At 31.3% G+C, this 17,341-nt stretch overlaps 1 protein-coding gene across 3 annotated transcripts in view; it reads left to right on the forward strand.

Moving 5' to 3' along the window:
- Positions 1-17,341, forward strand: part of LOC139487816 (uncharacterized) — a 108,282-nt gene that overhangs the window by 43,687 nt on the left and 47,254 nt on the right. For all 3 annotated transcript variants that reach the window (XM_071272948.1, XM_071272947.1, XM_071272949.1), the window contains 16 exons: positions 403-489; positions 1,262-1,375; positions 2,054-2,186; positions 4,020-4,150; positions 4,582-4,785; positions 6,063-6,305; positions 6,998-7,080; positions 7,884-8,079; positions 9,012-9,254; positions 10,118-10,251; positions 10,683-10,879; positions 11,960-12,084; positions 12,753-12,875; positions 13,749-13,889; positions 14,746-14,911; positions 16,955-17,194. In XM_071272948.1, coding sequence (XP_071129049.1) covers positions 403-489; positions 1,262-1,375; positions 2,054-2,186; positions 4,020-4,150; positions 4,582-4,785; positions 6,063-6,305; positions 6,998-7,080; positions 7,884-8,079; positions 9,012-9,254; positions 10,118-10,251; positions 10,683-10,879; positions 11,960-12,084; positions 12,753-12,875; positions 13,749-13,889; positions 14,746-14,911; positions 16,955-17,194 — 2,560 coding nt within the window. The remainder of the gene's footprint in view (positions 1-402; positions 490-1,261; positions 1,376-2,053; positions 2,187-4,019; positions 4,151-4,581; positions 4,786-6,062; positions 6,306-6,997; positions 7,081-7,883; positions 8,080-9,011; positions 9,255-10,117; positions 10,252-10,682; positions 10,880-11,959; positions 12,085-12,752; positions 12,876-13,748; positions 13,890-14,745; positions 14,912-16,954; positions 17,195-17,341) is intronic.

Genomic DNA, 17,341 nt, shown 5'->3' on the forward strand with positions numbered 1-17,341 from the left:
TTTTTTTTTTTTTTAACTTAATGTGATAAGTTATGGAAAGAAAAGTAGGAGGTAGTGGTAAAAAAATTGTAAGAGCACTACATGGATAAAACCAGAGGATTTCAAATATGTGGCAAAAATTCAAAAACAAGAGAAGCAAACTTCCATAATAATGAATAATCTTTCATGGATCAGAAAAAAAAGCTCAGGCATAAGCTAGGATGCAACAAGTTTACTTCATTTTGATTTTAAAATTTGTGATATCACCAAAATTTAATGCATGTCACCTGTCTTTTGATTATTGCTTTCTGAATGTTCAGTGGCAAATATTTCATGACATTTACATGGAGATTAAGTGTGTAATGTGTTGTCTGTTGATAAAATTATTTACATGTAGATATATCATATTAAATATACTTGCAGCAACACAACTATGCACTGCTAATAGATGTTCTAATGGAGGGACTTGTTTGATAAGAAATAATGGATTTTATTGCCAATGTAATGCAGGTGAGTTAAAAGTGTTTGCTTTATATTTATGCCCCCTCCCTAGGGGCATTATGTTTTTGGGGTTTGTGTGTCTGCTTGTTCATCTGTTCATTCATTTATTCCTCTGTCCTGCTTCATCTTTAAGTTTTTTGTCAAGGTAGTTTTTGGTGAATTTGAATTCCAATCAACTTGAAACTTAGTTCACATGTTCCTTATGATATGATCTTTCTAATTTCAATGCCAAATTAGAGTTTTGTCCCCATTTTCAAGGTCAAATGAACATAGAAAATGATAGTGTGAATTGGGCATCAGTGTACTATGGACAGATTTTTGTTTATCATGGTTTTAAACTCAACTAGACTCAGGTGTTAGTTGGAGCTAATAGAAGTTCTATTGAAGGATGGTTACAAGTGGTAGTTTGAGCTTATTATGACATGGAAAAATGGTCAAAACACTAATCTAAAAGAAGTATGAAAGATTTTTCAAGACAGTGTTAACTAATTATTAATTATGAAATGATCATTTTGAAATATAAGTTTTTAAATAAGTTTAAGTTATACATTTATTAAAATACTGCAAAATCAGAAATTATTGTTTGATAATTGACAAACATGCAAGTTGCTTAATTATTGCAATATCAGGAAATGCTGTGGATAGAATAATACTATTAAAATTATGATGCAATATTTTATTTTCAAAAACCTATAATGTATTTAAAGACAAACGAAAAAATTTCGGAATTTCCACAGTAAAAACCTTAATTGTGAGTTATCTTAACTTTGAACTATTTTAGGATATTATGGAACAACGTGTGGAGCTGTAGTTAACCACTGTTCCTCAACACCATGTTACAATAATGGTGCTTGTTCCAGTTCTCCAACAGGATATACTTGTACATGTCCTACAGGTAAGTGTTCAATATTGTTGAATATGTGAGGGTCTAGAAGGAGTTAACAAAATAGAGAATACTGGACAAAAAATGCAGAAAAAAAGGACAAACATATTAAGAATAGAGAATTTAGGCAATAAAAAGTAGAATAGAAAATATTGGGTGTATTTTTTTAAAGAATAAAGAACACTTTGATACTTAAGAATAGAGAATAATGGGAAAATAAAAAAAATTAGAGAAAATTGTTCTTAAGTAAAAATCGTGAAAAATTATAATGGATTTGCTCATTATCACTGATCACTATTGTCTAGACCGTTTCAATATTTTTAGACAGTCAAGATTGTGCAATCGTTCATAAGAGCTAGAATTGTGTAGTTTATGTCTAAATGGGTAAATTTGGCAAGTATAAAGTTCTCTTATTGTTATTAAGTTATAGGACACTTAATCTTAATTTATAAAAAAACAAACTGTTAACATATTGTCAAACACATCATACAACAATGTTTCTCTAATAAAAGATCTAAGTGGATGACTCTTAGAATTCTAAACAAAAAGATTTTCCAAAAATAAATTTCAAGTTGAAAATACTAAAGATTTCAAATGGTAGAAAATAATGTATATGGTAGATAACTCACTTGTAATTAAAAAAAAAAACAACAACCCCCATATGACTGAGTTGATGTTTATATTACACAGGCACAACAGGAGCTAGATGTGAGACTGACATAGCTACTGAATGTCAGGCAAATCCTTGTCAAAATGGTGGAGTCTGCTTAAATAGAATCAATGACTACCTCTGTGTTTGTCCTGTGACATTTACAGGAAAAAAGTAAGTAGCAATACAGTATGCTTTAATGAGGGTCTGGATGGGGTGTTTCAGAATTTAAAATAATGTTAAAAAAATCAAAAATAAAGGGCAATGAAAGTAAGACAAGAGAAAAAATGGCAAAACAGACAAAGAATAAAGAAAAATGATTATAAAAAATGAATAAAAATAATGATTGATTATCCAGACAAGGGGTACTTGTAAAAGTGATCAATATTAATACTTGTCGGTGGAATAGCACTTGCATATCTGTTCAGATTCCCTTTAAATTTTTAAGTAGAGTTCCTTTCATCAAAACCTTTGATCAATTTGATTATCAGAAAAATCTGAAATTGGTACAAGTTTTCCAAGGGTTGAGCTCAGATTCTTTCATTATTATTTGAAGGGTTTAAGCTGTTAATTGTTATCTAAATTCTAATAATTTAATTGGATGTGACACATCTGATTGGCTAAAAGTTTATTGTCTATCAGCTCATAGACATAATTTTGTCATGTGATAGCAACGTCATCGGCGTTTTTGCATGATTTAATCCCTACTACAAATAGAATTTAGAATAAAATATAAGGAATGTCTATTTTTTGGTGTTTTTTTTTTGTCTATTCAAAATAACCTCAAAAATGTGGTGCACACGTTTAAATTACTAGTATATTCAGTGTACAATTTTTATGTTATTTTTCATAGACAGAAAAATATTACATTCATTCCTTGATGAAATCTGAACAAGAAATTATTTGAATAAGGATTCATTTTGAATTCTGGAAAATTGATAAGTAAAGTATGATGAAACTAACCAAACTAAATAAGTTAGCCTTGTGCACATTACTAAGGGGTGGGGGGGGGGGGGGGGGGTAGTTTAGTTCATACTGAAATATCAGTGAAAGTAAAATGAACCGTAGTCATGCGTGCCTGGCTAATCCATGTAGTTGGGTTAGTTTACAACATACTTTCAGAATTCAAAATTATTCCAGATTCAAACAATTCCTTGTTTTTTTAATCTTTTCTTATACTGGTAATCAAACATTCTATCTATTTCAATTCTTTTTAGTGAGTATAGTCGATTATTTACAAATTTTTGATAATGCATGTGTTTTCTATGAAGGAAGTGGGAGAATTAATTTATCAGAAAATGTGCATGTATTATACATATTATCCAAGACATTATTCATTGAAGGAAAGGTAGGGTGCATTTTAATGTTTAGAGCTGGCTTTGAGGTCAGTTAATCTGCAAAGATTTGGGCATCTGGCTGCAGGGGTCAAGCATTAACTATAACCAATTTTTCCAATACTTGTAGCTCATTAAAGAATAGGTAAATGTTACCAAGTCTGAAATATGTATAAGTGGTGTAGGCTTTTCATAAAGTATGGAAAGAAATTTTTCAGAAAAGTATGGATGAAAATTGTATTTATCATGTATATGTTACGTAATAAAGTCTTTCTCTTTTCCGTGGACATTTTTAATTTTTTGTTCTTATCAAATCAATATTTTTTATGGTGAAATGACCTTCAATTGTTCTTTAAACAATTTCATTTTAATTTTTATTGTGTTTCAAATGTCAAATCAGTAGCAGCTACAGTGTATTAGAGTTTAAATATCATAAATCTATTAAGAAGATGCAAATTAATGTGAAAAGAAAAAAATAAGGGAACCACATAACCTCCAAAGGATAAAGGCCAGACAACTCTTAGGGTAAGCATTTCCTATGCATGCAGCCATGTGAATCCTCACTAAAAAAGGAATTTAGAATAGATGATATAGGTGTTGTTCATTAGATGGTACCTTAAGCTAGTGTTTTGGTCATATTTGTTGTTTTTAATGTTGTATTTGTTTTAATTAGTTGCATTGGACAGTCCAATATATGCCAGGATAAGCCCTGTGTTAATGGTGCATGTACAAGCTATGATAATGTCCGCAGAAAGTGTACCTGTAATGCTGGTTATACTGGGGACGATTGTAGTGTAAATATTCGTAAGTACAGTAGTTATAATTTTTTAAATATAAAGCAAATAAGACATGAATCTTCTAAACATTTTTATAGTGAAGATATGTGGGAATTTTAATACAAAATTACAATATTTTTTTTAAATTCTAAAATTAGAAAATTTACAATAGATATAAGATTTTTTATTTTTCATTTAAAGTCCATGTAATCATTTTCTGATTTCAAAGGAGTTTGATATAGTCCATGTTAGATATATTTCATCTTCTAATTTTCAGATTTTAGAGTTGTTTAACGTAGTTTTTTTTTTTGTTTTTTTTTATAGTTTTAAGATTTCTGAGGAGTTTGATATATGGTTCCATGTTATCATTTTCTCAATTCAGAGGAGTTTGATGTGCAGTTGTCATTTCTGATTTTAGAGGAGTTTGATTTAATCAATGATTTTATTTTATGTTTTCAGAGGAGTGTGATTCTAATCCATGTTATAATGATGCAACATGTGAGGACAGAGTAAATGGATATTTCTGTCAATGTAAGAGTGGTTATTCTGGTACCCGATGTGAGGTTCGTACCAGTCCATGTGTCAACTGTAACGGTGGAACATGTGTAGATGATTATAGAACAGACTCCTACAGATGTGTCTGTAACGAAGGCCTTTCTAATGGTGAGTATAAAGTGGTACATATGTATATGATGATAAGACTGATTTCTACATTCATGCCTGTATTTAACACTTATTACATGACTGATAAATTACAACAGGACTGTATCTTACAGATATACCACACTAGAGATACATTCTGTATACCATACTAGAGATACTTACAGATATACCACACTAGATATACATTCTGTATACCACACTAGAGATACATTCAGTATACCACACTAGAGATACATTCAGTATACCACACAAGAGATACATTCTGTATACCACACTAGAGATACATTCTGTATAACCCACTAGAGATACATTCTGTATACCACACAAGAGATACATTCTGTATACCACACTAGAGATACATTCAGTATACCACACTAGAGATACATTCTGTATACCACACTAGAGATACATACAGATATACCACACTAGATATACATTCTGTATACCACACTAGAGATACTTACAGATATACCACACTAGAGATACATTCAGTATACCACACTAGAGATACATTCTGTATACCACACTAGAGATACATATAGATATACATTCTGTATACCACACTAGAGATACTTACAGATATACCACATGAGATACATTCAGTATACCACACTAGAGATACATTCAGTATACCACACTAGAGATACATTCAGTATCATTCAGTATACCACACTAGAGATACATTCCGTATACCACACTAATAATACAGTCAGTTTAACACTAGAGATACATTCAGTATACCACACTAGATATACATTCTGTATACCACAATAGAGATACTTACAGATATACCACACTAGAGATACATTCAGTATACCACACTAGAGATACATTCTGTATACCACACTAGAGATACATACAGATATACCACACTAGATATACATTCTGTATACCACACTAAAGATACTTACAGATATACCACATGAGATACATTCAGTATACCACACTAGAGATACATTCAGTATACCACACTAGAGATACATTCAGTATCATTCAGTATACCACACTAGAGATACATTCCGTATACCACACTAATAATACAGTCAGTTTAACACTAGAGATACATTCAGTATACCACACAAGAGGAACATTCAGTATACCACACTAGAGGTACATTCTGTATACCACACTAGAGATACTTACAGATATACGACACTAGAGATACATTCTGTATACCACACCAGAGATACAGTCAGTTTACCACTCTATTTGTGTGCCATAATTTACATGTTTAACCTTTGGAATCCAGTGTTAAATCATTTTACATTTATTTGTAGGAGATTTATGTCATTATGAACTTCATGTGAATACTGTTCCAACACTGAGTAATTCACAACAACAAACAAAAGATACTATTGAAGATTGTTTGGCTGTATGTGGTACAAACAAGGATGCATGCCGTGGTGTTGTTTACAAGTCAAGTGATAAATTATGTCACATCTTCTATAACTCAATCCCAACAGACAGAACTACTGATACTAGCTACAATTTATATGTAAAGACTTGCATCAGACCAACAGGCAAGTTTTTGAAACTGATTATTTTATGGCAACTTTTTTTATTATTGAACCTGTTTTGTTGATAGCGAATACTGTAATTCAGAAATTATTGTGTGCATTTATTATTACGATTTTGTCATTTTATGATAAAATGTGATTTAAATCTTTGTGTGATTGAGATAAATCCTGTTTAATTCATATAAATAATTTCAAAATGCTAGTTTAAATTATTACAATTATATTATATTAAATTATAACCCTGTTGCATTTATCGCAATAATAAAAATATCACAATAATTTCTGAATTTTCAATATATGATTGACTTTTTGAGTTGTTGCTCATTATATCAAGTCTATTATTGATACTAGATGAATGATTTAGGTATTGGTTAGGGTTAGGTTTGGGGTGGGGATAGTTAAGTATAGCTCTATATGGGTTGGGACCCCTAAAGTAAAAGAAGGCCGAAGTTAAGAAGAGTGACCATTTGTTGAGTTCTTTTTCATCTTAGTATCTTTGTAATTACAAACCCTTTAGAGTTGAACTCCACTCAACTAGATTTAGTTAACATGCTAAAGAACACAAGAAATTGTTTTACTAGATTACATTGGTACATAATCACATTGACTATGATATTATTGAGTTTATGAAACAGCATTAAGAAATTTACATAAAGATATGCAGTATAATATAAAGAGAAGTTATAATTTTTTAGATGATTTTTACACACCATGGTTTAACATTGACAGTCCAGATACAGGAAATGGTGATAATGAAAGAAGAACATCATTAACAACAGTAAGTAATGGTGTATCTATGGGAATAAAATAGAAGTCAATCTTTGATATGTTATGCCCAGTGTTAGACAATTAGGCATTATGTTTGTCCATCTTTTCATTTTCTGAAATTTAATAAGTTTCCATGGGGAAATGCATGACCCATCCCTATGTTTAAACTTTTGGTTAGGTCAGTTTAAGATTAACAACTTATAGCAAATCAATGATTTTTGGTATGTAGTTGTTTCAGAATTGGTAATCTCATTTCTTGCACAAAGTTGTTATACAAAATGTTTTTGTGCTAATTTAATTGATAATGTAATATTGGAATGTTTTCATGGTTTATCTAGTAATCATGTAATAGACAATTCATTCCATTAAGGATCGTTAAATACTAGTTGCACTATGAACTTTTAAACATTGTTATTTATGATTTTAATACACGTTTATATTACATCTAAAGATATTCAATATGTGGTCTTTATAACAGGTTATCTGCTGACAACATTAGCATAAGCATATCTAGTATAAATCCTCAAATGGAGCTTCTTCATTAATTGGACTTTGAACATTACACCTTATTGCTATTTGGAAATCTGTGATGGTTGACACAAGAATCTGTGCTGGTTGAACTTTTGAAGTCATACAATAATCACTTCTCAATTGTGGCGTTCGATATATTGCCACAATGACGTCAAAATTTTATGGGAACCTTTATGATATGCAGTAATGGCTGACAAATGGTGATAAGGTGTAAAGTTGTGCAAAATGCAATGTTGTGTCAATTTTTTTAATAACTTAAGTATTGTAAATCTTGTATTTTAGTATGGTGTGAATCTATGCAGTGGTACAGAACCTGTAGGAGCTGAATGTCGTGTATTTAATAAAACATTAACTTTCGATTACCAGACTGGAGACACTATATCATTATCATGTAGTACTAATGGTTTAGAATGTACCAACAGTATCAATAATGATTGTGAAGATTATGAAGTGCGCTATAGATGTAGTGCAAATGAAGGTAAATTGGCTTCTTCATTGTGGTATTTTGTCAATCTTTACATGCAAACCTCTGATTCTTTGCCCAGCTTTGTCTATACTTTTTGGTCCTTTTTGGTTAGATATCTCTTCATATATTAAACAAGCTTTAGATTTACAAATATTTGGTCTTGTCAGAGCATCAATTGAGAAACATTGATTGTTGAAATGCCCATCAAGTGCAGAAAATTGGAACAGTTCATGTTATTACAACAAGAAATTAAGATTCCAGCATTCTCAAGTAAAGCTGACATTAGATGAATCAGTCTATTCTTTTTAGGTTTTAGATTAGTTTTGGTCATATAGCTTCTGATGTATTCAGATATTTAAATATTTGCCTTTAAATTCTGGTTCCTGAAGAAAGCATTCCAAGAAATTCATTTGGACACACAGAATTTATAAAGTGATAAATTCAGTTCACAGATCATTTATGCCTAGCAAAACAATAATGGAAGTTTACAAAATTTACCAGGTGATCCTGAATTTCCTGCCAAAATTTGATACCAATGGTCAATTATTTTCTCATCTGTATTTAGTACCAAAGGTAAATTATTCAACAGTCTGTAATTGATACCAAAGGTCAATTATTCACCTGTCTGAATGTGTTACCATAGGTCAATTATTTACCAAAGGAATTAATGAATTACCATGGTCTATGTAACAAGTTTTTTTCAGTTACCTCAAATCAATGAATACTCCAATGAACCATATAACAATTTATCTAGGAATTCATGCTATATTAGTTTTTATGTGATAGAACTTATTCGAAGTCATCACACAATCACAGCTGACTAGACTTTTTCAAAATTATTTTATTCTGCTTTTGTGCATGACTATTTGTGTACTTGTGAATTAATCACATGATAATTTTAGTACACATGTATTCCTTACATGTTTTGATCAATTTTATTTCAGTCTTTAAAGGAAGACAGTGCACCAACCAGAATTACTGTAACAATTATCCTAACCCATGTCAGAATAGTGGAAACTGTGTCAATATACTGGGTGGCTTCAGATGTAACTGTCCAAATGGTTATACTGGTTCACTGTGTCAACATAACATTGATGACTGTCCACCTGATAACCCTTGTACAAATGGAGGTACATGTAGGGATGCATTGAACACCTATCAGTGTGCCTGTCCTGAAGGATTTGAAGGTGAGTTCAACATCATATTTTATTTGACCTTTTTAACTTTTTTTTATTCAAGCGTCACTGATGAGTCTTCTGTAGTTGAAATACGCATCTGGTGTAAATACAAAATTTCCATCCTGGTTTCTATGATGAATTTATTTATAACCACTGGGCCCATGCCACTGCAAGTGGAGTTTTTATTTCACAAGCCCAGTAGTCAGCACTTCTGTGTTGACATGAATGATCTTTGATATGGTCATAATTATGAATTAACTGTTAACAAAACTTTGAATTTTTAAAATACTTAGGCTTTTTTTTCTCAAGAATAGATTTCCATAGGAATATTTGGTCCTCAATGCTCTTCAACATCGTCACTGATGAGTCTTTCATAGGTGAAACTTGCATTTGGCGTAAATACAATTCAATCCTGGTATCTATGATGATTTTATTAAACATAAGTTGGGATTCTTATAGATTTGAATAACTACGATGTCTCTCTTAGATTGTTAGAGACAAAACAGGAAAATCTATGAACTCCAACAATAGTCATGAACCAGACAGAAATCTTCAACCATGTTCTTACAAGGGAAGTGTTTTAACTTTATGTGAGAAAGCTCATTGTTAGTGCATGATGTGCATCTGTTGACAAATGGGATGATAGTAATTATAAATTTTAACCTGACCATGAGGTATAACTGTCACAGTAAAAAACACAACTTGTCAAGCCATATTACCTGCCTTTATCTTTTTTATATAATTTGTTTTGGTTTAAGAAATGAATTTTAAGTTTTTCATTTAGTTTCAATAAAATAAAATTAAATACTGATATATGTTTAAAAGTTTCACACTTTTAAGGAGAGCATATAATCATTTTTTTTTCTTTCTAGGTAACATTTGTCAGAACAACATACAGGATTGTCTATCTAGTCCATGTACATTCCCAGGAACTAATAGATGTGTGGATGGTGTAAATGACTTCATGTGTGAATGTCGAGCTGGTTACACAGGCAGAAACTGTTCAGTAAGTGTAAACACCTAAAATCTATATACTCGACTTACACATCACTTGTAGCTTTATTGCATAATTACCTCCTTCACAAAACCATTTCTTATATATCTAATGTTAAAAATGTGCATAGCCTGGCAAGTGGACTTTCAGAAAGTTCTTATTTTTGTTTTATTTTCAGTTTAAAGGGAACCATTTATGATAAGCCAATGTTAGCATTGCCATTTTTCATTTGCATATAAATTTTACATGTTGCTGTTATGCCACTTTATAACATGTCGAGTTCTGAGCCTAAAGCACAATAACACATGCAATAAAAAAAAAGCAAACAGTTTGTGTGAAATTAATCTTCTAGGATCTGTATAATGTGTGTGCTTGATTTAACTTACTTTGCTTAAAATGAATTACTTAAACAAGATTGACAAAATTTGATTTTCTTATGATAGATTGACATAGATGAGTGTGCTAGTAACCCATGTCTCCATGGAGGTACATGTCAGAATGGCGTTGCCAGTTTCAGGTGCACATGCCTAGATGGTTGGTCAGGTGACAGATGTCAAGATATTGTAGACAAATGTGATTTGTCGAGTCCTTGTCCAGCCTCATCTAACTGTTCTTTTCTGTTTAATGATTACTATTGCAAGTAAGTATTCTAAAATGAGAACTTTAAGTGAAATCTTTGTTTTTATTATAAACCTGCAATTGAAATGGAAAGGTGTATTTTTAAAGACTAATATAACATGCAGTAGTTAAAAAGGTAGTTTTGAAAGGTAACTATTTATTAAGTTAAGTGTATTGGGAATGCATAATTTATTACCATTTGTATATTTGAATAATTGAATTGTGTATATACTAGTAATATATATTGTAATATATATTGTATTTTAACGTATGAATGTTAACTGTATGCATGTATTATGTTTAAGGGCCTCAATGAAAGTTAGACCCTCTTTAAATAAAGAATTTATTATTATTATTATAATTAGATCGTAATTCTGGAAACACAAGGTCTGGTGTATATAGTGCATTTTTGCGAAGAGATGGGAACTATAGTAATGGAACTTCAATATTTTGACAGAATGGACTTTTGCTGCTATTTTATTTATGGTCAACCAAATTCTACAAACAAACCAAAAAATAATTTACATTTCGGAAATATTTGATTTTGTGGGTCATTTTAACACAGGAAATCCAGGGGAATTGGTGTCCATTGAATGAAAATTAATCCACAGTATGCAAATTAGTACATATATTATAAAAGGACCAATCATTTCTGATATGCACAGTAGAAGTTATATTCAACAAAGATTATGTAATTTTCAGAAGTTTAAGACTTCTCAGCTAAAATTGCCAGATAGAGATGGCAAAACACTCCTCTATATTTTGTGTCTGACTTGAAATTGCAAACTTTGATTTTATATCAAAACTAAACTATGATTTGCTAAACATACAAAAATTGCCCTAGGTTGAAGGAGCCTGGCTATTTTGAATTACATGTAATACAAAAAATGTATCACACAGTTTATCAATTACCTCTACAAGTATGGAATACAATTTGAGACACCCCCAAAAAAAGTAGATTTGGGTCGTAGGATGTTAATGACACTACTATCATAGTCAAGGTTAATTATAGTTGAATATTTCTAACGTAGAGATGATAGTTACAGGCAATTTTTAAATTCCAAGGTAACGTTTAGTGAACTAAGAACATAATCTGTTTCAGCTGTCCTATGAACACTTACGGAAAGCATTGTGAGAATGCTCCAGATATATGTCGGGATGTTAATCCTTGTCGTAACAGTGGACAGTGTGTTACAGGAGCACCTCCAACCTGTAACTGTAATGGCAGTAAGTATTTAATCAAAGTACAGGAGGTCAATATTCAATTTTCTGTCAGTATGTATGGAAAGCTAGTTGGGTAATGGAGCTCAATGCTCTATTCTTAAAACTAGATATATTAAATGATTGTTATCACATTACAATTTTATTTTTGCCATATTGGTATGTTTAATAATGGGTTTTTCACATTGTTGAAGGCGGTATGGTTGCCTATAATTGCTTTCACTCACTTCATTTGAAGTTTGATTGTTGTCCCATTGGCAAACTTCTGATTATTTTTTTATTAATTGCATAGAAAATTGTTATTAAGCCATTAGAAATAATAGTCTTCTTTTAAGTTCATACAATTATAGGAGTTGAATTTTTTGCTCCTTGTCCAAAGTTCAGTCACATCATAGTGTTTCTATGACCTCGTAATGACTTTAGAAGAATTATCAGATTTAAGATATTGTCCCATTATGGGTTTTATGCTATTTAGAATGCATTGTGATGTCACAATTTCAATTGAAAAACCATGCATAGTACAAATTCATATGTCATAAGAAATCATATGATCTGATGATGCATGTATATAAACCAGAAATATTAAAACTTTTCACTGCTCATTTGGTGACTTTATACAAAGGTAACAATGCAAGTTTTTTATTGAAATCTTTGTTTTTTGTAATTTTTTACAGATTACAAGGGAACTGGGTGTGAGACATTAATAGATCACTGTGCTATTTCTAACCAATGTCAAAATGGTGGCACATGTCAAACATTAACCAATGGAATTGGGTTCCAATGTCAGTGTCCCCCTGGTAAGATATTATTTTATGGATGTTATTACATGTATATATTGTATTTATAGTAAGTAAGTAAGTAATCCTCATTAAAGTTGAGTTTTCATATATACAATCAACAAAGAGCATGTTGAAGGCCATACGTTGACCTATAGTTGTTACTTAATGTCTGTGTCATTTTGGTCTCTTGTGGATAGTTGTCTCATTGATTATCATACTACATTTCTTTATTATGTGAGCTCCTTGGAGCTGTTTAATCAACTAATATACACCTTATATAAGGTTACTCTGAGGATCAATCTTTAAGTAGTAACATGCACATTTACATTACATACAATCAATTCATACAGCACATATGAATTAATAAATACAGAGCACATGCTACATATATAAAGCAAAGCCACATATAATTGTATAAGCACACACAGGCATTAAAAGCATGATTTATAATAACAGACTGAGCACATTCAATGTGAAGAGTAGATATTCACATTAAACACCTACATGCTAAAATACACATAAAATCAACACCTAACACACATGCAATAAAATAAGATAAAACACTAGCAGAAACAGAAACATATGAATGTAAGCAAGTAAAGCACAGTTTACACATAAACAAAATATTACAGCTTACAAGTTATACCTAAAGACATTAAAATATATGCCTTTATTCATTAAAAAAAAAAGAACAACAACAAAAATGTTGATTCAAAGTCATGAAAAGTTTTGAAAATATATTTCTTTAAGTTTAATGAATACTTGACTGGAACATATATGTTTGTCAGTTGGTAGCTTACACAAATTGTAAAATCTAGAATGTCATTAAAAAAAAAGTATTTACGTACAGTTCTGTGGTAACGTTTGTGTACACATTTTTTCCCCCTACAGGATATGGTGGAAATAACTGTGAGAACAATATCAATAACTGTGCAGGGATCACATGTCCATCAGCCTCTACATGTGTGGACGTTGTCAATGGTTACCACTGTAGATGTAACCTTGGCCTAACTGGTGAAGGTTGTTCTAGAGGTAGGTTTCATTTAAGAATTGAATGCTCTTTTTTGTAAATTTATTGGGGTGTAAAAGCGTTGACCGAAGTACATTTTGTATGAAGCGCTTCATACTAAAAATGTACGCACGGTCAACGCTTTTACAACCCTATAAAGTTACAAAAAAAGCATTCAATACTTATAATTACATTTTTACCTATAGGATCATGAAAACACGCCTTTTATCAAGTTTTTATTTCATTTACCTGTGCACTTTATTGTGGGACCTTGTGTCATCATGAATGAAAAGTGTTATTGTGTGATACAACTGCTTAAGGAATAACACGTGATGTACAGTTAGCCAATCAGAATAACGTATTATAGTGAATAATACATTTAATGTAATTATTCTGATATAATTCTCAGGTGAAGGTTTTTCTAGAAGTTTGTGCATAAAAGAATGACAGAAGGCCCCTTTTCAGGAACTTAGGATTGAGTGGTGTAATTCATAGGAATGTGGGAATAACCAGATTTTGTTTTTATGGGTTTGAAGCATTCTTAAATATATCATTTTATACATGAAGAGAAAAATGATAAATGTGATTTTGAAATTCATAAGTTGTAATATTTTAAAACAAATATTCAGCCAAAATATATATTGTTTAAACAGTCACTGAATTGGTTAAAATAGTTTTTTGTTCATCAGAGAATAACACAAAATGGTCTTATTTTGAATTATATATAGGAATTTAAGTACTGTATTAATGAATTTTATGTATATATTTACGAGATTTTTTGAATCACTGTAGATTATGCATTTTGTAAGGATATGTATTTTGATTGTAGCAATAATAACTTCATTGTGCATTTGTTATGGAGACTAATTTTTATTGTAGCATTAGACACCAACTATGATATGTTCTTCTACTTACCAACACGTAATGGTTACTCTGCTCTGCCATATCCGATAAATCTTGCAGCAACCAGTTTTTCTATCAGTATGTGGGTTCGGTTCTATGAGAGCGGTAGAGACGAGACATATTTCACTCTATATTCTGTGGAGTAAGTACAGAGTTACCAAAACAGATTTAAATTCTGTCATTTGCTGGGCTGAATTTTTCATTAGAGATGCAGTAAAACCAAAAGCTAATACACATCAAACAAATGGAAAACAATTGTCATATCCCTGACTTGTTCCAGACATTTCCTTATTAGAAAAACCACTTTGATAGCCATTGTCATCATAACTTGACCACCCATTAAAATATAACATTTCAAAAACTCTATGATTGTTCAAGAACACATGGATCTACTGTAAATCCAGAATTTATTGCTTGCATTTATTATTGCTATTTTATGATTTTAGACCAAAATGCGATTTTAATTTTTCCGTATTCAGAAATATCCTGTTTGAAAAAATTCAAAATGCGAGTTTTGATTATTGCGATTATAACCCTGTTGCATTTAATTTTTGCAAAAATAAAAACATCGCATCAATTTCTGAATTTACAGTAGTCAAATTCATAAGTCAAAAACGAACTGATAATGCCATGGCATGAACCTAAAAACAACCAAATTACAAACATCAGTTAAAACACAAAATTGACAGCAAAAGACTATGCACTGTGAACCCCACCAAATCGTGTGGTGATCTTAAGTTAGGGATACCTTTTGACTTTATTTGCTCCATTTTTATTGTCGAGCCAGCAACTTTTGTTGCAGAAAGCTCAACAAAGGGATAGTGATCCAGCGGCGGCGTTAGCTAACTTTTTAAAAGCTTTATATTTTAGAAGGTGGAAGACCTGGATGCTTCATGCTTTGTATATAGATTCCTCATGTGACGAAGTTTCTGTCAGTCACATGTCAAATGTCGTTGACCTCATTTTCATAATTCAGTGACCACTTGAAAAAAAAGTTAAGATTTTTTGTAATGTTGAATTCTCTTTTATTATAAGTAAAACGATAATTATATTTGGTATGTGCGTACCTTGCAAGGTCCTCATGCCCGTCAGACAGTTTTCACTTGACCTCGACCTCATTTCATGGATCAGTGAACAAGGTTAAGTTTTGGTGGTCAAGTCCATATCTCAGATACTATAAGCAATAGAGCTAGTATATTCGGTGTATAGAAGGACAGTAAGGTGTATATGTCCAACTGACAGGTGTCATCTGACCTTGACCTCGTTTTCATGGTTCAGTGGTTATAGTTTAGTTTTTGTGTTTTGGTCTGTTTTTCTCATGCTTTATGCAATAGATCTACTATATTTGTTGTATGGAATGATTGTAAGGTGTACATGTCTAGCGGGCAGATGTCATCTGACCTTGACCTCATTTTCATGGTTGAGTGGTCAAAGTTAAGTTTTTGAGTTTTAGTCTTTTTATCTTATACTATATGCCATAGGTCAACTGTATTTGGTGTATAGAAATATTTTATTATCTATATGTCAGTCGTGTAGGTTTAATTTGACCTTGACCTCATTTTCACGGTTCATTGCTCAGTGTTAAGTTTTTGTGTTTTGGTATATTTTTCTTAAACTATAAGTAATACGTCAACTGTATTTGTTGTATGGAAGCATTGTTAGCTGTACATGTCTGCCTGGCATGGTTCATCTGACCTTGACCTCATTTTCATGGTTCATTGGTCTTTGTTTAGTTATCTTGGTTAATGTTAAGTTTATGTGACAGTTTTTAATAAAGCTTTATACTTAGGACTATCAACATAATATCAATGATTAGTAAAGAAGGCGAGACATTTCAGCGTGTGCACTCTTGTTTACATGTTTCCCTTGAAGAAATCACTTTGTATCTATTGCAATGGTATACAGGTTATCGCTAATCCGGGCTGACCCGGCCGCCTGAACTTTTGACGTTGTACAACAATCACTTTTTCGTTGTGGCGTCAGATATTTTGTGTTTTGAAGCCAAAATTTTACAGAAACCTGTGTGATATCCAGTAATGTAGGACAAATAGGGATAAGGTGTATTGTGTCCCCAACACTTCAAATGTGCAAAATTATAATGAATTTACTTTTTTTCTATTTTTTGGTAAAAAGCATACACTTACATATTTTATTTGATATATAATTTCAATTGTTTACCTTGCAGTTCCATGAAAAGTTTAGATAATCCCAAGCCGATCGTAGAATTTGACAGTAACGGTGTCAATGTTTATTCACTTACTGGGGTTAAATCTACAATTACACAGTCCAACCAGCAGGTAGATGATGGAGACTGGCATAATGTAGTATTTTCATGGACCAATGAAACAGGTGGAAATTATTATATAGACAGTATTGGACAAGGAAGTGATACTTCTATGTACAGCGGGTCTACATTTGATCATCAGTAAGTATAAACTAATGTTTTTCTTGGATTTTACTATTATCATATTAACTTTTGAAATAAATTTTTTTTTTACATTTGGACTTAAGATTTGAAAATCTGTTTTGAATTTTAAATAGTTATGGTAATGTACTATTTTCATATTTTAAA

This window comes from Mytilus edulis, chromosome 9 (assembly GCF_963676685.1).
Source record: "Mytilus edulis chromosome 9, xbMytEdul2.2, whole genome shotgun sequence".
NCBI lineage: Eukaryota > Metazoa > Mollusca > Bivalvia > Mytilida > Mytilidae > Mytilus > Mytilus edulis.